At 36.4% G+C, this 13,507-nt stretch overlaps 1 protein-coding gene across 1 annotated transcript; it reads left to right on the top strand.

Moving 5' to 3' along the window:
- The first annotated feature begins 9,115 nt into the window (after positions 1-9,115).
- sox3 (SRY-box transcription factor 3) lies at positions 9,116-13,352 on the top strand. Its single transcript, XM_051127955.1, has one exon. The coding sequence runs from the start codon at positions 10,711-10,713 to the stop codon at positions 11,611-11,613; it is 903 nt and encodes a 300-aa protein (XP_050983912.1). The 5' UTR covers positions 9,116-10,710; the 3' UTR covers positions 11,614-13,352.
- Positions 13,353-13,507: the final 155 nt, after the last annotated feature.

Here is a 13,507-nt window from a genome sequence, read left to right as displayed (position 1 = left end):
AATGCTGATCTTTGGATCTTTCTATTCATCAAAGAATCTTGAAAAAATGTACTAAACTGTTTTAAATATGATTAATAATAATAAAACTGTTAAAATGTTTCTTGAACAGCAAATCAGCATATTAGAATGATTTCTGAAGGATCATGTGACACTGAAGACTGGAGTAACGATGTTAAAAATTTAGATTTAATCACAGGAGTAAATTACATTTTAAAATATATTCAAATAGGAAAAAGTTATTTTAAATAGTAAAAATATTTCAAAATTTTACTGTTTTTATTCTACCTTTTGACTGGTAGTGTGTGTATATTTTAAAATTATTATAAAATTATTATTTGAAAAATATGAGAAATAAAAAAAGAAAAAGAAGATGTTGTCCACAAAATCCAAGTCATACAGGAAAAAACATACAAGAAGGTCTCTTAAAATATCAGATAAATGTTTTTTTTTTTTTTAAATAACAAGGCAAGTTTAGTTCAGGTTACAAATTAAAGACAGATGCAAAATGTGGCACAATTACTCCAAAAATATGATATTTATGAATTATTAAATTCGTTATATTCCATGTGTAGACTTAGTGCACATAATAGTCATGCTGTGTATTTTATTCTCCTTCCCTATTCCTCCTTCAGCTGCTTTCAGTCCTCGACTCAGCCCAGTGCCGGTGCCACCTTTCACTTCCTGAAACTTTAGAGGTGGAGAGCCATCATTTGACAATTTGGCCTGAATGGGGCGGCCGGCAGATTGAATGTCGTTTTCCCACCAGGCTTCTCCATCCAGCCCAGCGTGGAGGGGGTTGGACGAGTAGGATTGGGTGTAATGTGCAGAGTAAAATTAGCACTTTGATGGCAGGTAATGGTTTGAGATGAGTGCCACTGACGTAGATTTCCAGGAAGATCTCTCTTTTCTCCCTGCAGCTTGCTCTCTCTTCCCCAACACACCTGTAAGATCAGACCGGGCCGGCCTCCGCTGTCAAGGCTGTAATTTGTCCCTGATCAATATAATTATGCAATTCTAGTGGCCTCCTCCCGCTCAGATGGACAGTTTTCCGGGTGACTAATCCCATACTTTAAACCCTGGGAAGTCACACAGACCAGATGCAGAGCACACCTCACAGCAGTCCAAATTAAGTTCTTGATTATGCCATAATTACTAGAAAACAAATGCGTAATAAGTGGCACCACTTAAACTCTCTGTTTTGGTATAGTGCAACAATGTAATTTTAGTGAAACAAAACTGCCCCCTGTGGGATGTATGGTAATGAAGTGCACAACAGCCGTCTGTGGTCGGTAGGGTGTAAATGTGATGATGGCCATTAAACGGGGCTAAGGCTGGGGTCACAGTAGCACTGATTTCTCACCTTTTCTTAATGAAATTGTCATTATTCCTTCTCTTTGCATAGAGAAAATAAATACAACAGAAATTCTTTACTTCACATATACATTTTTAATTATAAAAATCTAATTAGCCTATAAGAATTCCCTCTATGTTAATGTAAGCCTTCATTTGCCCCAGGTTGCATATTGACAGATGGGTGTCGAGGGCTGTGTTAAATGTCTTTATTAATCTGTGCCTGTCATTTTGACAAAGATGGAAATAAAACACCACTTACTGTCAGGAGCCATCAAGACAATCAGAACAACAATTAAAGGCTGAAATGAATGAGCACGGAAAGGTCATCATTTATATGGCAATTTAGGAACATGTTTGCATTGCTTCCATTCCGCCTGTTTTTTTTTCTTTCTTCCAATAATGAAAACATGATATTATTATATTATATTATATAGTATTATATTATATAGTATTGTATTGTATTATCTTATATTATATTATATTATTAGGATCGCAATATAATCATTCATTACTTTGTTGATTAATCAGTTATTTATAAAAAATATTTAATTGTTTTATTAAAAACATTATTTCAAATCCTATATTATATTATATTATGTTATATTTATTATATTAGGGCTGCAACTAATAATCAGTCAATTACTTTGTTAATCAGTTATTTGTTCATGTCATTTCAAATTATTGTTATGTTATGTTATATATTATATTATATTATACTATATTATATCATTTATTAACTACAACAACTAATAATCTAATAATCAGTCAATTACTTTGTTAATCAGTTATTCATTAAAAAAGCTTATTAAAAACATGTTATTTCAAATTATAATTATATTATATTATTTAGGGCTATTAAGAAATATTTACAAGTATATGTATTTATTATCATTTTTGTAGAATTTATATTATATATAAATATATATTCTCTTAAATATATACATTAATTTGTGTGTAGTTATATATACATAATAATTACACACAGTACACACACATATATTAGGCAAACTCAAACTTTTATTTTGTATGTGATTAATTGAGATTAATCGTTTGCCAGCCCTAATTATATTATATTTTATTTTATATTAGGGCCACAACTAATAGTAAGTTTTTTTGTTGATTAATCACTTATTTTTAATAAATACCCAGGTTTTTCCTTTTTGCAAACCCTAGTCCTGCTGTAACCATGAACACTGAGCACCTTATCTAAGCTTCAAAAGTAACATTTTGTTTTGTTTTATTTCAGATTCTCTCAGTCGTTTCTTTGTCATACGCCTTGGTGCTTTTCAGGAGCTCCAGGTCAGTTTCCCAACCAAGTTTTGTGGTGTGCCATGTTGTCCATTCTGCTCAGCTATTTAAAAAATGTTGAATATCAACAATGGCTTTCACTGGGGCATTGTCAACTTTTGTATGAAGCAATCTTGGCTGAATGCGATGGCTCCCAGTGCAGGGAGGGCTCGGCTCGGCGCTGCTGCGGAATGGAAGACTGCCGCTCGCCTACCCTTCTCTCTCACGTCTCGGCTCAAAGCGGCGCGGTTCGAGAGTCTTACCAGGCTCTCTCCAGCTAAACGGGCTGCAGGACTCTAAAGATGCAGAGGGAAGGATTTAGAAGAACGGCTGTGCAACGGTGAGTGTCTTTCTGGAAAACTGCAGCTGTGGGCTGGAGTACGTTTGGAGGGGGGGCTTGTTCATGGGTGGGGGTGGGTGGATTTTATTAGCATTTCACTTCACTCCAGAGGCTACACAGAGTGAAACTGTGTTTAGGGTTTTACTTTTGACACAGAAACCATGAAGTTGTTTGTGAGACTTTCTGTTGTTCATCGGTGTCAAATTAAGTCATGGGCTGTCATTCTGTTAAGTCATTGTTTGTTAAAGCAGTCATTCTGCTTCAGTTCTGCATCATTAATTAATCATTGGTTCATAGGTACTCCCTAAAGAGTATTCATAACCATAGCCTTATTTAATCATCAGTCTTGAGTGTTTAGATCAAACGACTTCCAGTATTCTGAAAAATTTGAAAGATTCTAATTTAGAATTCATTTAAAATTTTAAATTTATATTGTAATGGACCTGTTGAGATTACAGGTTCTTTTCTTGCCCGATTTGTTCCAAGGCATATTTTGAGCAAAAAAAGTTTGATTAAAAAGATGACACAGGTCCCTAAAGATACAGAGCAGTGCTCTGCCACATACAGTCTATACGTGATGTGTGCAGCTCTGAAAGGTAGTCGAATGTCTTTGTCAGGCTGTCACAGAGAGGAAGCAGTTAGCGTCTGCGATGTGTCCCCGCCAGTGCAACCGCAACAGCTTGTATCTGCCATTGACATGTCAGTTTCCAGGGCTTTGAGCTGTCAGCCCTACTGCGCCCTTCTCACCCCAGCAGAAAGCGAGAGCGGAAGAAAGAGGGTGTTTGTGTGCAGGTTGGCAAACTGCCATATTAGTGGCAAACGAGAATAAATGATAAAACTCGAGAAAGCCAGTAATGCACATTTGCTCTCGAAGGACCTTTAAGTGGGTCATTTTAAGTCCTCCCTGCCGGGTCAAACCGTATGGCGGTGGACTAAACCTACGCTGTTGTGAACATTAGGGGCAGCGTCCACCTATGAGGGTCCGGCGTAGTCCTCTGTGTCTCCTCTGTGTCTCTCTCTCTGCCAAGGTGAACAGATTCATCCCCAGGCACCCAATCCATTATCCTGTCAACAACAGCAGGTCCCTGCCACAGTTAGCAGCAACACTGGCCGTAATGAAATCATCAGTAATCCCAAAACTCATCTCATCATACCCAAGGTAATTAATGCATTTGGAGGGCGATGGCTAACTCTTAATTAAATTATGCTACTTTTAATAAGGCCTTTATGTAGAGTAAATTTATGGCCAGTATCTCCATTATCAAGTGCTCGGTGCTCGACAGAGATTCGTCATTTTCCCCTCAAATCGCTCGCAGATTAACGTAATGAAGCCTGTGATTAATATATCAATTTATACTTGTTTGTTTCTTTCCTCCAGATTTAATAAATTACCCTGCGTAATTAGTTCTTCAGGATTTCGCCACAGCCAAAACCCCAGTTCTCGCTAATAATGCATAAAGTATTATCGTTACGTATTAATTTTGGAATAATTTGGAGATAACAACTTTGTGGCATTAATCATATTACAAAATTGGGTGTATTTAATTAATTAAAGATATACCCTGCAAATTAATTGCGCATTTTCACAATATTATCTTAATTAATGAAGGTCTGACGAAGCGACTGTTTCATTTTTAAAAGGCTCCAGATTAGTGGGATCTTAATTATGTTTAAAACAAAAGCCATCTGCTTGCCACATTTGGTGCAAAGCAAAATCAGACAACTCAGCATTCTCTGCTAAACAAAAAAAGAGAAAGTTTCTATTGTTTTGGAGAAACTGTAGTACATGGAAATGATTCAAAAGATACATGGGAAATAATGAGGTCTGTAATTAGCCAATGATGGCAAATCTGATCCATTTCGGCAAGTCTGACTGACAAAAGACAACATGGAGTTAACAAAATGCTTTCTGTGTATTTTGCTCATATAGAGTCAAACCAAAAATTATTCAGACATCAGATATAATTTTTTATTATTTTTTTTTTCTAATGGGTGGAGGACACTAAAGTTAATTTATGTAAGTGAGGATAGCAAAATAAAGTAAACTGTGACATATTATACCCAAAAATTCTTCATACAGTGGACTACCAGTGAAACTGGGGCTAAAAATCATTCAGACACTTATTCAAGTGTTTTTTCTTTAATTGCTAATGCGACCTAAAAATTAATCATTGCTTGGTAATTGGTCAACAAAGTATTTTGGTTGATTGTAATCCATTACATACCTTTCAAAGTTAATCTGAGTACTCTGAGTTCTTGTCGTATTTTATTTCCATTTTCTAATCTATAACATATAAACTGTGATAATGTGAGAAATGTTAAAGGTGTCTGAAAAAATGTTGGTTTGACTGTATATTAATATGGAGCTTTAAATATTAATTTTACTATAATTTTACTAATTATATTTATTTATTTGTTTCTTGTGTTCTTAAAAAAATCATTCAAAATCGTCTGTTATAAACATTATCACATTGCTGAAGTGCAGGAGATGGAGCTTTAACACGTTGAGAAATTCCTTCACAGATACATTTAGCTAAAGCTAATAGCACCTTCGAACTCAAAGACAATTGCTTGTGCTGTTAGAATTTGCTCAGTGATTTAATCAAAACGATATTTATAGTAATTTTCTGCTAAATTAAATCAGCGCTTTAATTGAAATTAGCTTTCACTGGCTTAGAATAAATGTAGTTAAAACTATTTTCATTTAACGCATCATGTGCTAAATGTGCTTTTATTAATGTTTCCCTTAAAATTTTCCTCCTGAAAGTTAAAGATATTGTAGAAAAATGTTGTCATTGGGGAGCAAATAGGGACTGTGTATTCAGACCATGTGCTGCATGCCTTAATGTCCCTGCAGATGATGTGTGCACATTAGCTTCATGCTGCATTAGATCAGAAATCCTATTCATCACTGACTTGGCTAAAGAGCTTCTCAAATATGCCTTTATTCTTCTGTTGCAACATACTTATTTTACGTGCTCCATGCTTACTGTGAAAATGATCATACTCCTTGTAAGTGGCTTAAATTGAGCAATTGAAAAAGTTAAAAGAAAACAAACACATCTGTATGTATTTGTATGTAATGCACAAACTTTACGCAGCCATTGCTTCTGTAAATAAAGACATTCATTTAAAGCACAGAAAGCCTACATACCACAATTAGGTGTAAAGAGGTAGTTTTGTGTTTGTGAGGTACTTGATAATATTAGTTCTGTGAAAAGCATGACTAAACTAATGCCAATAAAATCACTTAACTCCTACAAGAATGTCATTTTTTAATATCCTTTTATATCTAAAGTATGATGGACATGTAATTTCTTCTTTTTGCAGGTAAGAGTGCTTACCTTTTCTCTGGGGCTGTATAATACCATGACAAAACAGTTAAACAACAGGATGTGGACATCAGTGAATTACCTGTAGTGCATTTTCCTGCAGGTAACAGAATTTGACTTACCTTTAATGGTGAAGAAACTCAAAGAAATATGGATTATCAGTGAGAAAATGGATTAATTTTTACACTGTCAAATGCTGAAAGCATTTCATTTCAGCTCTGTTTTTAATTTCCTGTGTTAAAAAAAAATGGCTGGGAAATTAAATTAAAAAGAAATCGCATGTTTATGCTCGCTGAAAAATGTAAACGGCAAAATGAAGTGGACAAACAGGATTATTTCATTTGATGGCTAACTAAAAATTAATTTGTCTGACGCATTCAAGAGTTAGTGACTCCCACGTGTTATTCAGTCGATATTAGGTAATCGTCCTCTGCAAAAGTGATTGAACAAAAGTGCTTAAAGGCGGTTTGCAAACTTGCTGAGGATGGACAATGTCTTATAATATTTATCTATTTAAAACCGGTTTATAATGAAGTTTTTATGATTTATATAGTTTGTTTCGATTACAAAATTGTTGAGAATATCTTAAATACGCTCAATGATTATTATTGTTTTAATAAATACGTTAGGCATAATCACAATGTATAATTTGACATCGACAAGAAAATTAAATTAAAGAAAAATAAGTTAAAAAATTGCGTTTTCCTTTTCACATAAATCAGTTTTACAGCGCTGCTGGTTTAATTTTAAAGACGGACCTCATATGCCTTAAGTAAAAAACAGGATATCATTCCAATAGTTCGCGGTGACATCTGAAAGAAGGTCAAACTCAAGCCTCTTTTCTTTAATTGACCAGTGAATATTATTTTACCAGTGTCAGAACCAGAGGGGACGCAACCATTCAGCGAAATACAATAGGAATAACAGACCGTGCTGAAATTGCATCTTCATTTGCATATTCGGTTCAAAAATCATGCAAATCCCAATGAGACGGTCGCTATTGTGCCTGCAATTGAAAAATCATTCTGTTAACCATGGTAACTCTGGCCTTATTCGTAGCCAGTGAGTTGAAACAAAAAAGTTATTAATTCATACCGTATGACGTTTAAATGGACTCCGGTGGAATGGTTAATGGTTCGGCGGCATATTTGATCTTATAAATGGGAGGTGGTGATTACATTATTATTATTTTTATTATTTTACTTTCGTTTTGCCTTAGTGTTTAATGTATTATATGTGCTATTCATATTTTGTTAGACAAAATATATGCAGGCCTAATATTATTCCAGTTAAACTTTTATTCACAACTAATCGGAATGTTTTTGTATATCCTTAATAGATTTTTTTTAATGTTTTTACTTTTAAGGAAAAGTACAAATAGTAAAAGTATTCCTGTGTACATAAATGACAAACAATGCCTTATAAAAATCATTTACATTTTTTCCCCCGTATAATTGTGGCTCCTGCTATTGTATTTGAAAGTGGGTGTGTCGTTTGCAGGATTATTGGACTATATCAAGTTCACTTATTTGAACTTTTTAGAGCGCGGACAACACCCGATTATACCCTTATTAGACTTGAAAAAACAGCGTCTTTTTAAAGGCTCTGCGTGCGCTTTGCTATAATTTACTTCCACTTTTATTTGTTTAGGTCAAGCTAATTAACAAGTGAATCCACGGGCTCGAAAAAGGACTTTACACGATGATAAAGAACAGAAGTCCTGTGGTGATTTATTGTTAGGATATTGTCGGTCTCTCAGTAGTTTACCACGACAGAATAAGTTGTTAAAACGTTCAGCTAATAAAAATCTTACATCCTAAATTTCCCAGCTCAAACATGTGATATTTATCAGTTTTCCATCTCATGTTTTCAATCGCACGGATAAATAATTTAGCTTTTCCGTTTATTTTTGAAATGGTAATTAACACATAATAGCATCCTTATTGTATTTATCTGCTGCACAGTGACAGTTTCAGTCTATTCGGGTCATTTGAACAGTCGCTGCTTATTGCCTACTACACTAATGGACAATTCACTGCTCGGCCATCTTACACGTGAGTGATTTTCGGAAGCCTTGTGGCTCGGAGCTCAATGATGTTGAACACTGGGAGGCTTTCCTGGTGGTCCTCGGCCTTAGCTCACGTTAATTGGGAAATTTGGAGAACAGAAGCCCTCATTACCGAGCTCCGGCTAACTGGGAGTTTTCCTTTTCCCGCTGTCTCCTACATTTCCATAAGCAGATTACAAGAGGATATGTTCCTGAAACCACTCGGATAAATCACCGGTTTCGTGGAATAATTCTCTAATTAGAACTTTTGTCATAACGGCTGGTGCACCGCTATTCATATTAATGTAAAGTGACTAATGATGTTTCAAATGACATTTACTTTTTTGCCTCCCGTGAAAACGACGGGGAAAAAGATCCACTGTTTTTCCAGTTGTTTTTGGAGATGGTGTTGGGTTACTTATTCTCCTTAAATTTGTCAGGGAAATTTTGGTTATTTCTAGTCTTTAAATCACATAGCCTAGCTAGTGTTTGTATTTGACGTGACAAATTAACTAGTAAAAATACTGCCAAAATAAAATCGTAGCATACCATGTTTCACTAATTTAATTGAGCAATGATTTATTATTTTTTCTCTTTAATGTTTAATTGGTACACCAGCCTGACCAGATCACTCTTTCAAATTGCTCTATAATGAAATTCTATGATGAATAATTTATGCCCTGATTTACAATTGTAAACCTCTGGCCTGAATGACAACATCGCGTAACAACACTCGCACTTGTTAAGAGTAGTTTGGAAAGTAAATAACGGAGACGTGTTGGTGTACGTGTGCTACAAATCGGCAACACGCGGTGAAACTTCTCTAAATGGCTGAATCGTTAGTGTGTGGTGTTAAAAGCCCATCGTGAATATTCAGTGCTGTAATCGTTCGGTGGCGTTGAAGGTGTTAAATTACGATGCTCTCGATGGACGATGTGCTAATACTGACCCATTGGAAGGTGTAAGTTCTCCCCGGGAGACAGAAAACCTCTCTCGGCCGAACACGTCTTACGAGACGAGTCATTTGTAAATCACATAATAAGACGCGAAATGATTGCAATTGACAGTAACTAGTGGTGTAAAAATTAAATAATTAACACGCACTCTACATTGGCGCGGCAGATGTAGAAAGTCGTTTTAGAAGAGTTGTTTGTAGATTCAGTCACCTCATCAGAGTTCTTTTTTTGCTTCAGAACAATATAAAACTGGTCCACAGGGGGGCGTTACTGTATTAATTTTCTATTCTACACTAGGTCGGTGAACACTTAAAAAAATGCGAAGTGCCTTTTTTAAAAAAAAATCCATTTTTGTTGAATGTTTGTTTTTACACATTTAGAATGTAATAGTGTAATAGCGAGCTATTATGCTGTCAACTGAAAGAAAATATTATGAGACAAAACTGTTAATAATTTGTTTGTTGTTAAAATCATACTTTTAATCAATGCCTGCCAGTTTGAAGAGCTTTAAATCCAACAGTCTAATTATGTAGGAGATTAGCTTATTTAAAAATAAAATGTTTAATAATAATAATTAAAGTCCAATATTTATGTTGAAGTAAGCTAAGACAAAAAAAAGTACAATTTGATGTAGCCAACCTTTTGCATTAGTGGATACAAGATTGTCCTATCTCTTAAAAAATAAATCTAACTTTTAATTGCATTATGTATTTATTTATTATTTGTTTAATTAATGATTATTGTTGCGCCTTTGTCTTGCCATTGCAAGATGCAACGTTTATAGTTTAAATATTTACGTTTGAGTAGGATCCAACCTGACTCTTACCTTTTTTAATGCAATAATTTAAACATGCTTATTTTTTTTCCCTTTGGTTATTACATTGAGCAGTTTCTGCATTTTCCGAGTTAAAGTTTAAAATCCATAATATTTGTTTAAGCCACTTTGTACTGGAAAAGTAGGGTAAGGCTAACATTCTCAGTGAATAACGACTGCTTTGAAACAATATTTGCAAAGTGATTACTTTTGTCAAAAGTGCAAAGATGCCCCTGATGTATTTTATCCTACTTAAAGTGCATCCCGAAACACAGCGCACGGATGACGGAGTGTGAGGCGCTCTCTGATTGGTCGACGCTGAGCTCATTGTTATGCTGTCAATCCAAATCACATGGCCGAGCCTCTATTAACAGCTGAGCTTAGCGCACAACTTTGCAGAGTTCCGTGGCAGAGCAGAGCAAGACACACGGGACTGGCGTGGAGACTTTTGAAAGAGTTCGGTGCTTTTCACTTGGCAAGAGTTTCATCCCTCTGAACTTTTGACTGACCACCGGCTACTTTATTTTGCGAGGCTCTTTCGTTTTCTTTCGAGTGCTCGGCACCACTTTCAAGTCGTTTGAATGTATAACATGATGGAAACCGAGATTAAAAGCCCCCTTCCGCAGTCCAACACGGGCTCGGCGGCGGGCGGCAAAAACAACAGTGCCAACGACCAGGACCGGGTGAAGCGGCCTATGAATGCTTTCATGGTGTGGTCCCGCGGGCAGCGGAGGAAGATGGCACAAGAGAATCCTAAAATGCACAACTCTGAGATCAGCAAGCGCCTCGGCGCTGACTGGAAACTTTTGACTGACGCCGAGAAGAGACCCTTCATTGATGAGGCCAAGCGGTTACGAGCCATGCACATGAAGGAGCACCCGGATTACAAATACCGTCCCCGCAGGAAGACCAAGACCCTGCTGAAGAAAGACAAGTACTCCTTGCCCGGAGGACTCTTGGCACCCGGTGCCAACGCTGTCAACAACGCCGTCTCGGTGGGCCAGCGGATGGACTACACGCACATGAACGGCTGGACGAACAGCGCGTACTCCCTCATGCAGGACCAGCTGGCCTACCCGCAGCATCCCAGCATGAACAGCCCCCAGATCCAGCAGATGCACCGGTACGACATGGCGGGACTTCAGTACCCGATGATGTCCACGGCCCAGACCTACATGAACGCCGCGTCCACGTACAGCAGCATGTCACCAGCATACACGCAGCAGACTTCCAGCGCAATGGGTTTGGGCTCCATGGCTTCGGTGTGCAAGACGGAACCCAGCTCTCCTCCCCCGGCCATAACCTCTCACTCTCAGCGTGCTTGTTTGGGAGACCTGAGGGATATGATAAGCATGTACCTGCCCCCCGGAGGAGACAGCGCCGACCACTCCAGCCTACAGACCAGTCGGTTACACAGCGTTCATCCGCACTATCAGAGCGCAGGGACTGGCGTGAACGGAACGCTACCCCTAACCCACATTTGAAAGACTCCTAAAAAAAAAGACTAAGTACTTCGGATACTTGAACATTTTGATTTGCAAAAAAGAATCGAAGTTCAATTTCGTTTTTAAAAAAGAAACTATTTTTAATCTCAATGAGTTGTCCGTTTTAAAGCATTTTATGACGACATATCGGGGACTTCAGAATAAATTGTATTGCAGAGGAGCTTTTTATCATAAGCTGTAAAGCAATCAACGTCTGTAGAAGAATATTGGACTTCTGACTTATTTGCCGTCAGAGTTTTGTCTCTATGAAAAAGGCACGTGGCTTCGTGAAGAGGCTGTATTTCAAAAACAAAAAAGAAAGAAAGAAAAATGGAGGGAGAGTATGTTCACTCATAAATGTTTACACTTATTTTTAGAATGTCGGTTTTGTCCAAATCTGTGTAGTCTTTTTGTTGTTCATTTATGAACTAGGTTTTATGAAATGAAAGACTGTGCTGGTCGCAAGCGCAAAGTTTGTTTTATTTATAGTGAGTTGTTTTTTTTAAAAGCTTGTGAACCATTGTACGTCTTGTTGAAATGTTCCACTTTTGTTTTGTGAATCTTCCTTTTCTGTGATGTTATGGCAGTATCAGGTTAACCCATTATGTGGGACGGAGAGTTTTATTTAAACTGACGTTTCTACTTAAGACCATCCTATTCCTAAATGAATAAATTTGTTTTACAAAAAAGCTTCATGGCTAGATATGGTTTATTATTATCCTCTTTGGTTCTTTTAATCGTACCGGAAAACCAGTGTCAGATTTACTCAAATTCGCTTTAAGCCAAATGTGGTAATTTGAGGCGATCGGTTAAATGAAGAGTAAATAAGCGAATTCAGACACGCTCGCTACCGAGCAGATGTCAACACCCAGTGATTGTTATTAAACATCCTCATCAAACAGCAAATATATTTGTGCCTTTGTCTGTAAATCAATAAAATATCATTCTATAAATTAGTCCATTTAAACTAATGTAAGCATCTCAGCCAAAAGCGGATGCTTTTTTCTTCAAGTTTCAACTGGTGATAATAGACCATAAAAATAAAACTTGCGTATCGTTCTTTCCAAATTAATTGTTTCCGTAAGATTTAAACTCTACTGATGAGGCAGTTCTCCTTTGCGAGAGTATGCAACACATAAAACTAAAAATCCTAAATGCTTAAATGGAACAAAATATTTTTTTTACCTCACATGAACTGTCATGCATATTCAAACTGTGTAATTTCTTCCTGCATTTTCGCTTGTTGAGTCGCCTAGGTACATACAGTTCCTCAGAATTACTTTGTATAATTATGGTTAACTATAAATATCCTTAATCCTTTGAGTTTGTCAAAACCAGACGATGAAACGGTTGATAAATTCTGACAATTATGTTCATAATAAGTGATTAATGCAGGGATTATTTCGTTGCTATTTCACTTCATGAGCTTATAAATTGTGGCCGAATTTTCTGGGGTCAGACAGAGGTTAAATATTTGCTGTGCATTATTCAGCGGTTTGAATATCACACAATATTGTATTTTGGTCTGTGTGTCAATGGACCATTTCTTGTTGTAGTTAGACAAGAAAAAGAGGCACATACAAGGCCGTTACTGACTGCCTCTTGTAATTTAGAGTGTCATTTTCACTACTGAGTTCTCAATATGTATAACAACCTATATGTTTTGTCTAAAAATAAAGATTCTTCAATGTCTGTGGTTCAACAACAACAAAAAATCTCTTTTAATAAACATACATTGTGGCTGTATATGATTCTCTGAAGATTAAAATATATTTAAACTCATATATATTTTGCAAATAACTGCTAAAAAGCTCTTTTTGATAGTTACCTAAAGGTTTCCTATGACAGCAGCCTGAAAAAGCTTTTTCTACTTTTTTAGAAACTGAGATTTTCC

This window comes from Labeo rohita, chromosome 14 (assembly GCF_022985175.1).
Source record: "Labeo rohita strain BAU-BD-2019 chromosome 14, IGBB_LRoh.1.0, whole genome shotgun sequence".
Classification (NCBI taxonomy): Eukaryota; Metazoa; Chordata; class Actinopteri; order Cypriniformes; family Cyprinidae; genus Labeo; species Labeo rohita.
This window is presented reverse-complemented; position numbering and strand designations above follow the sequence as displayed.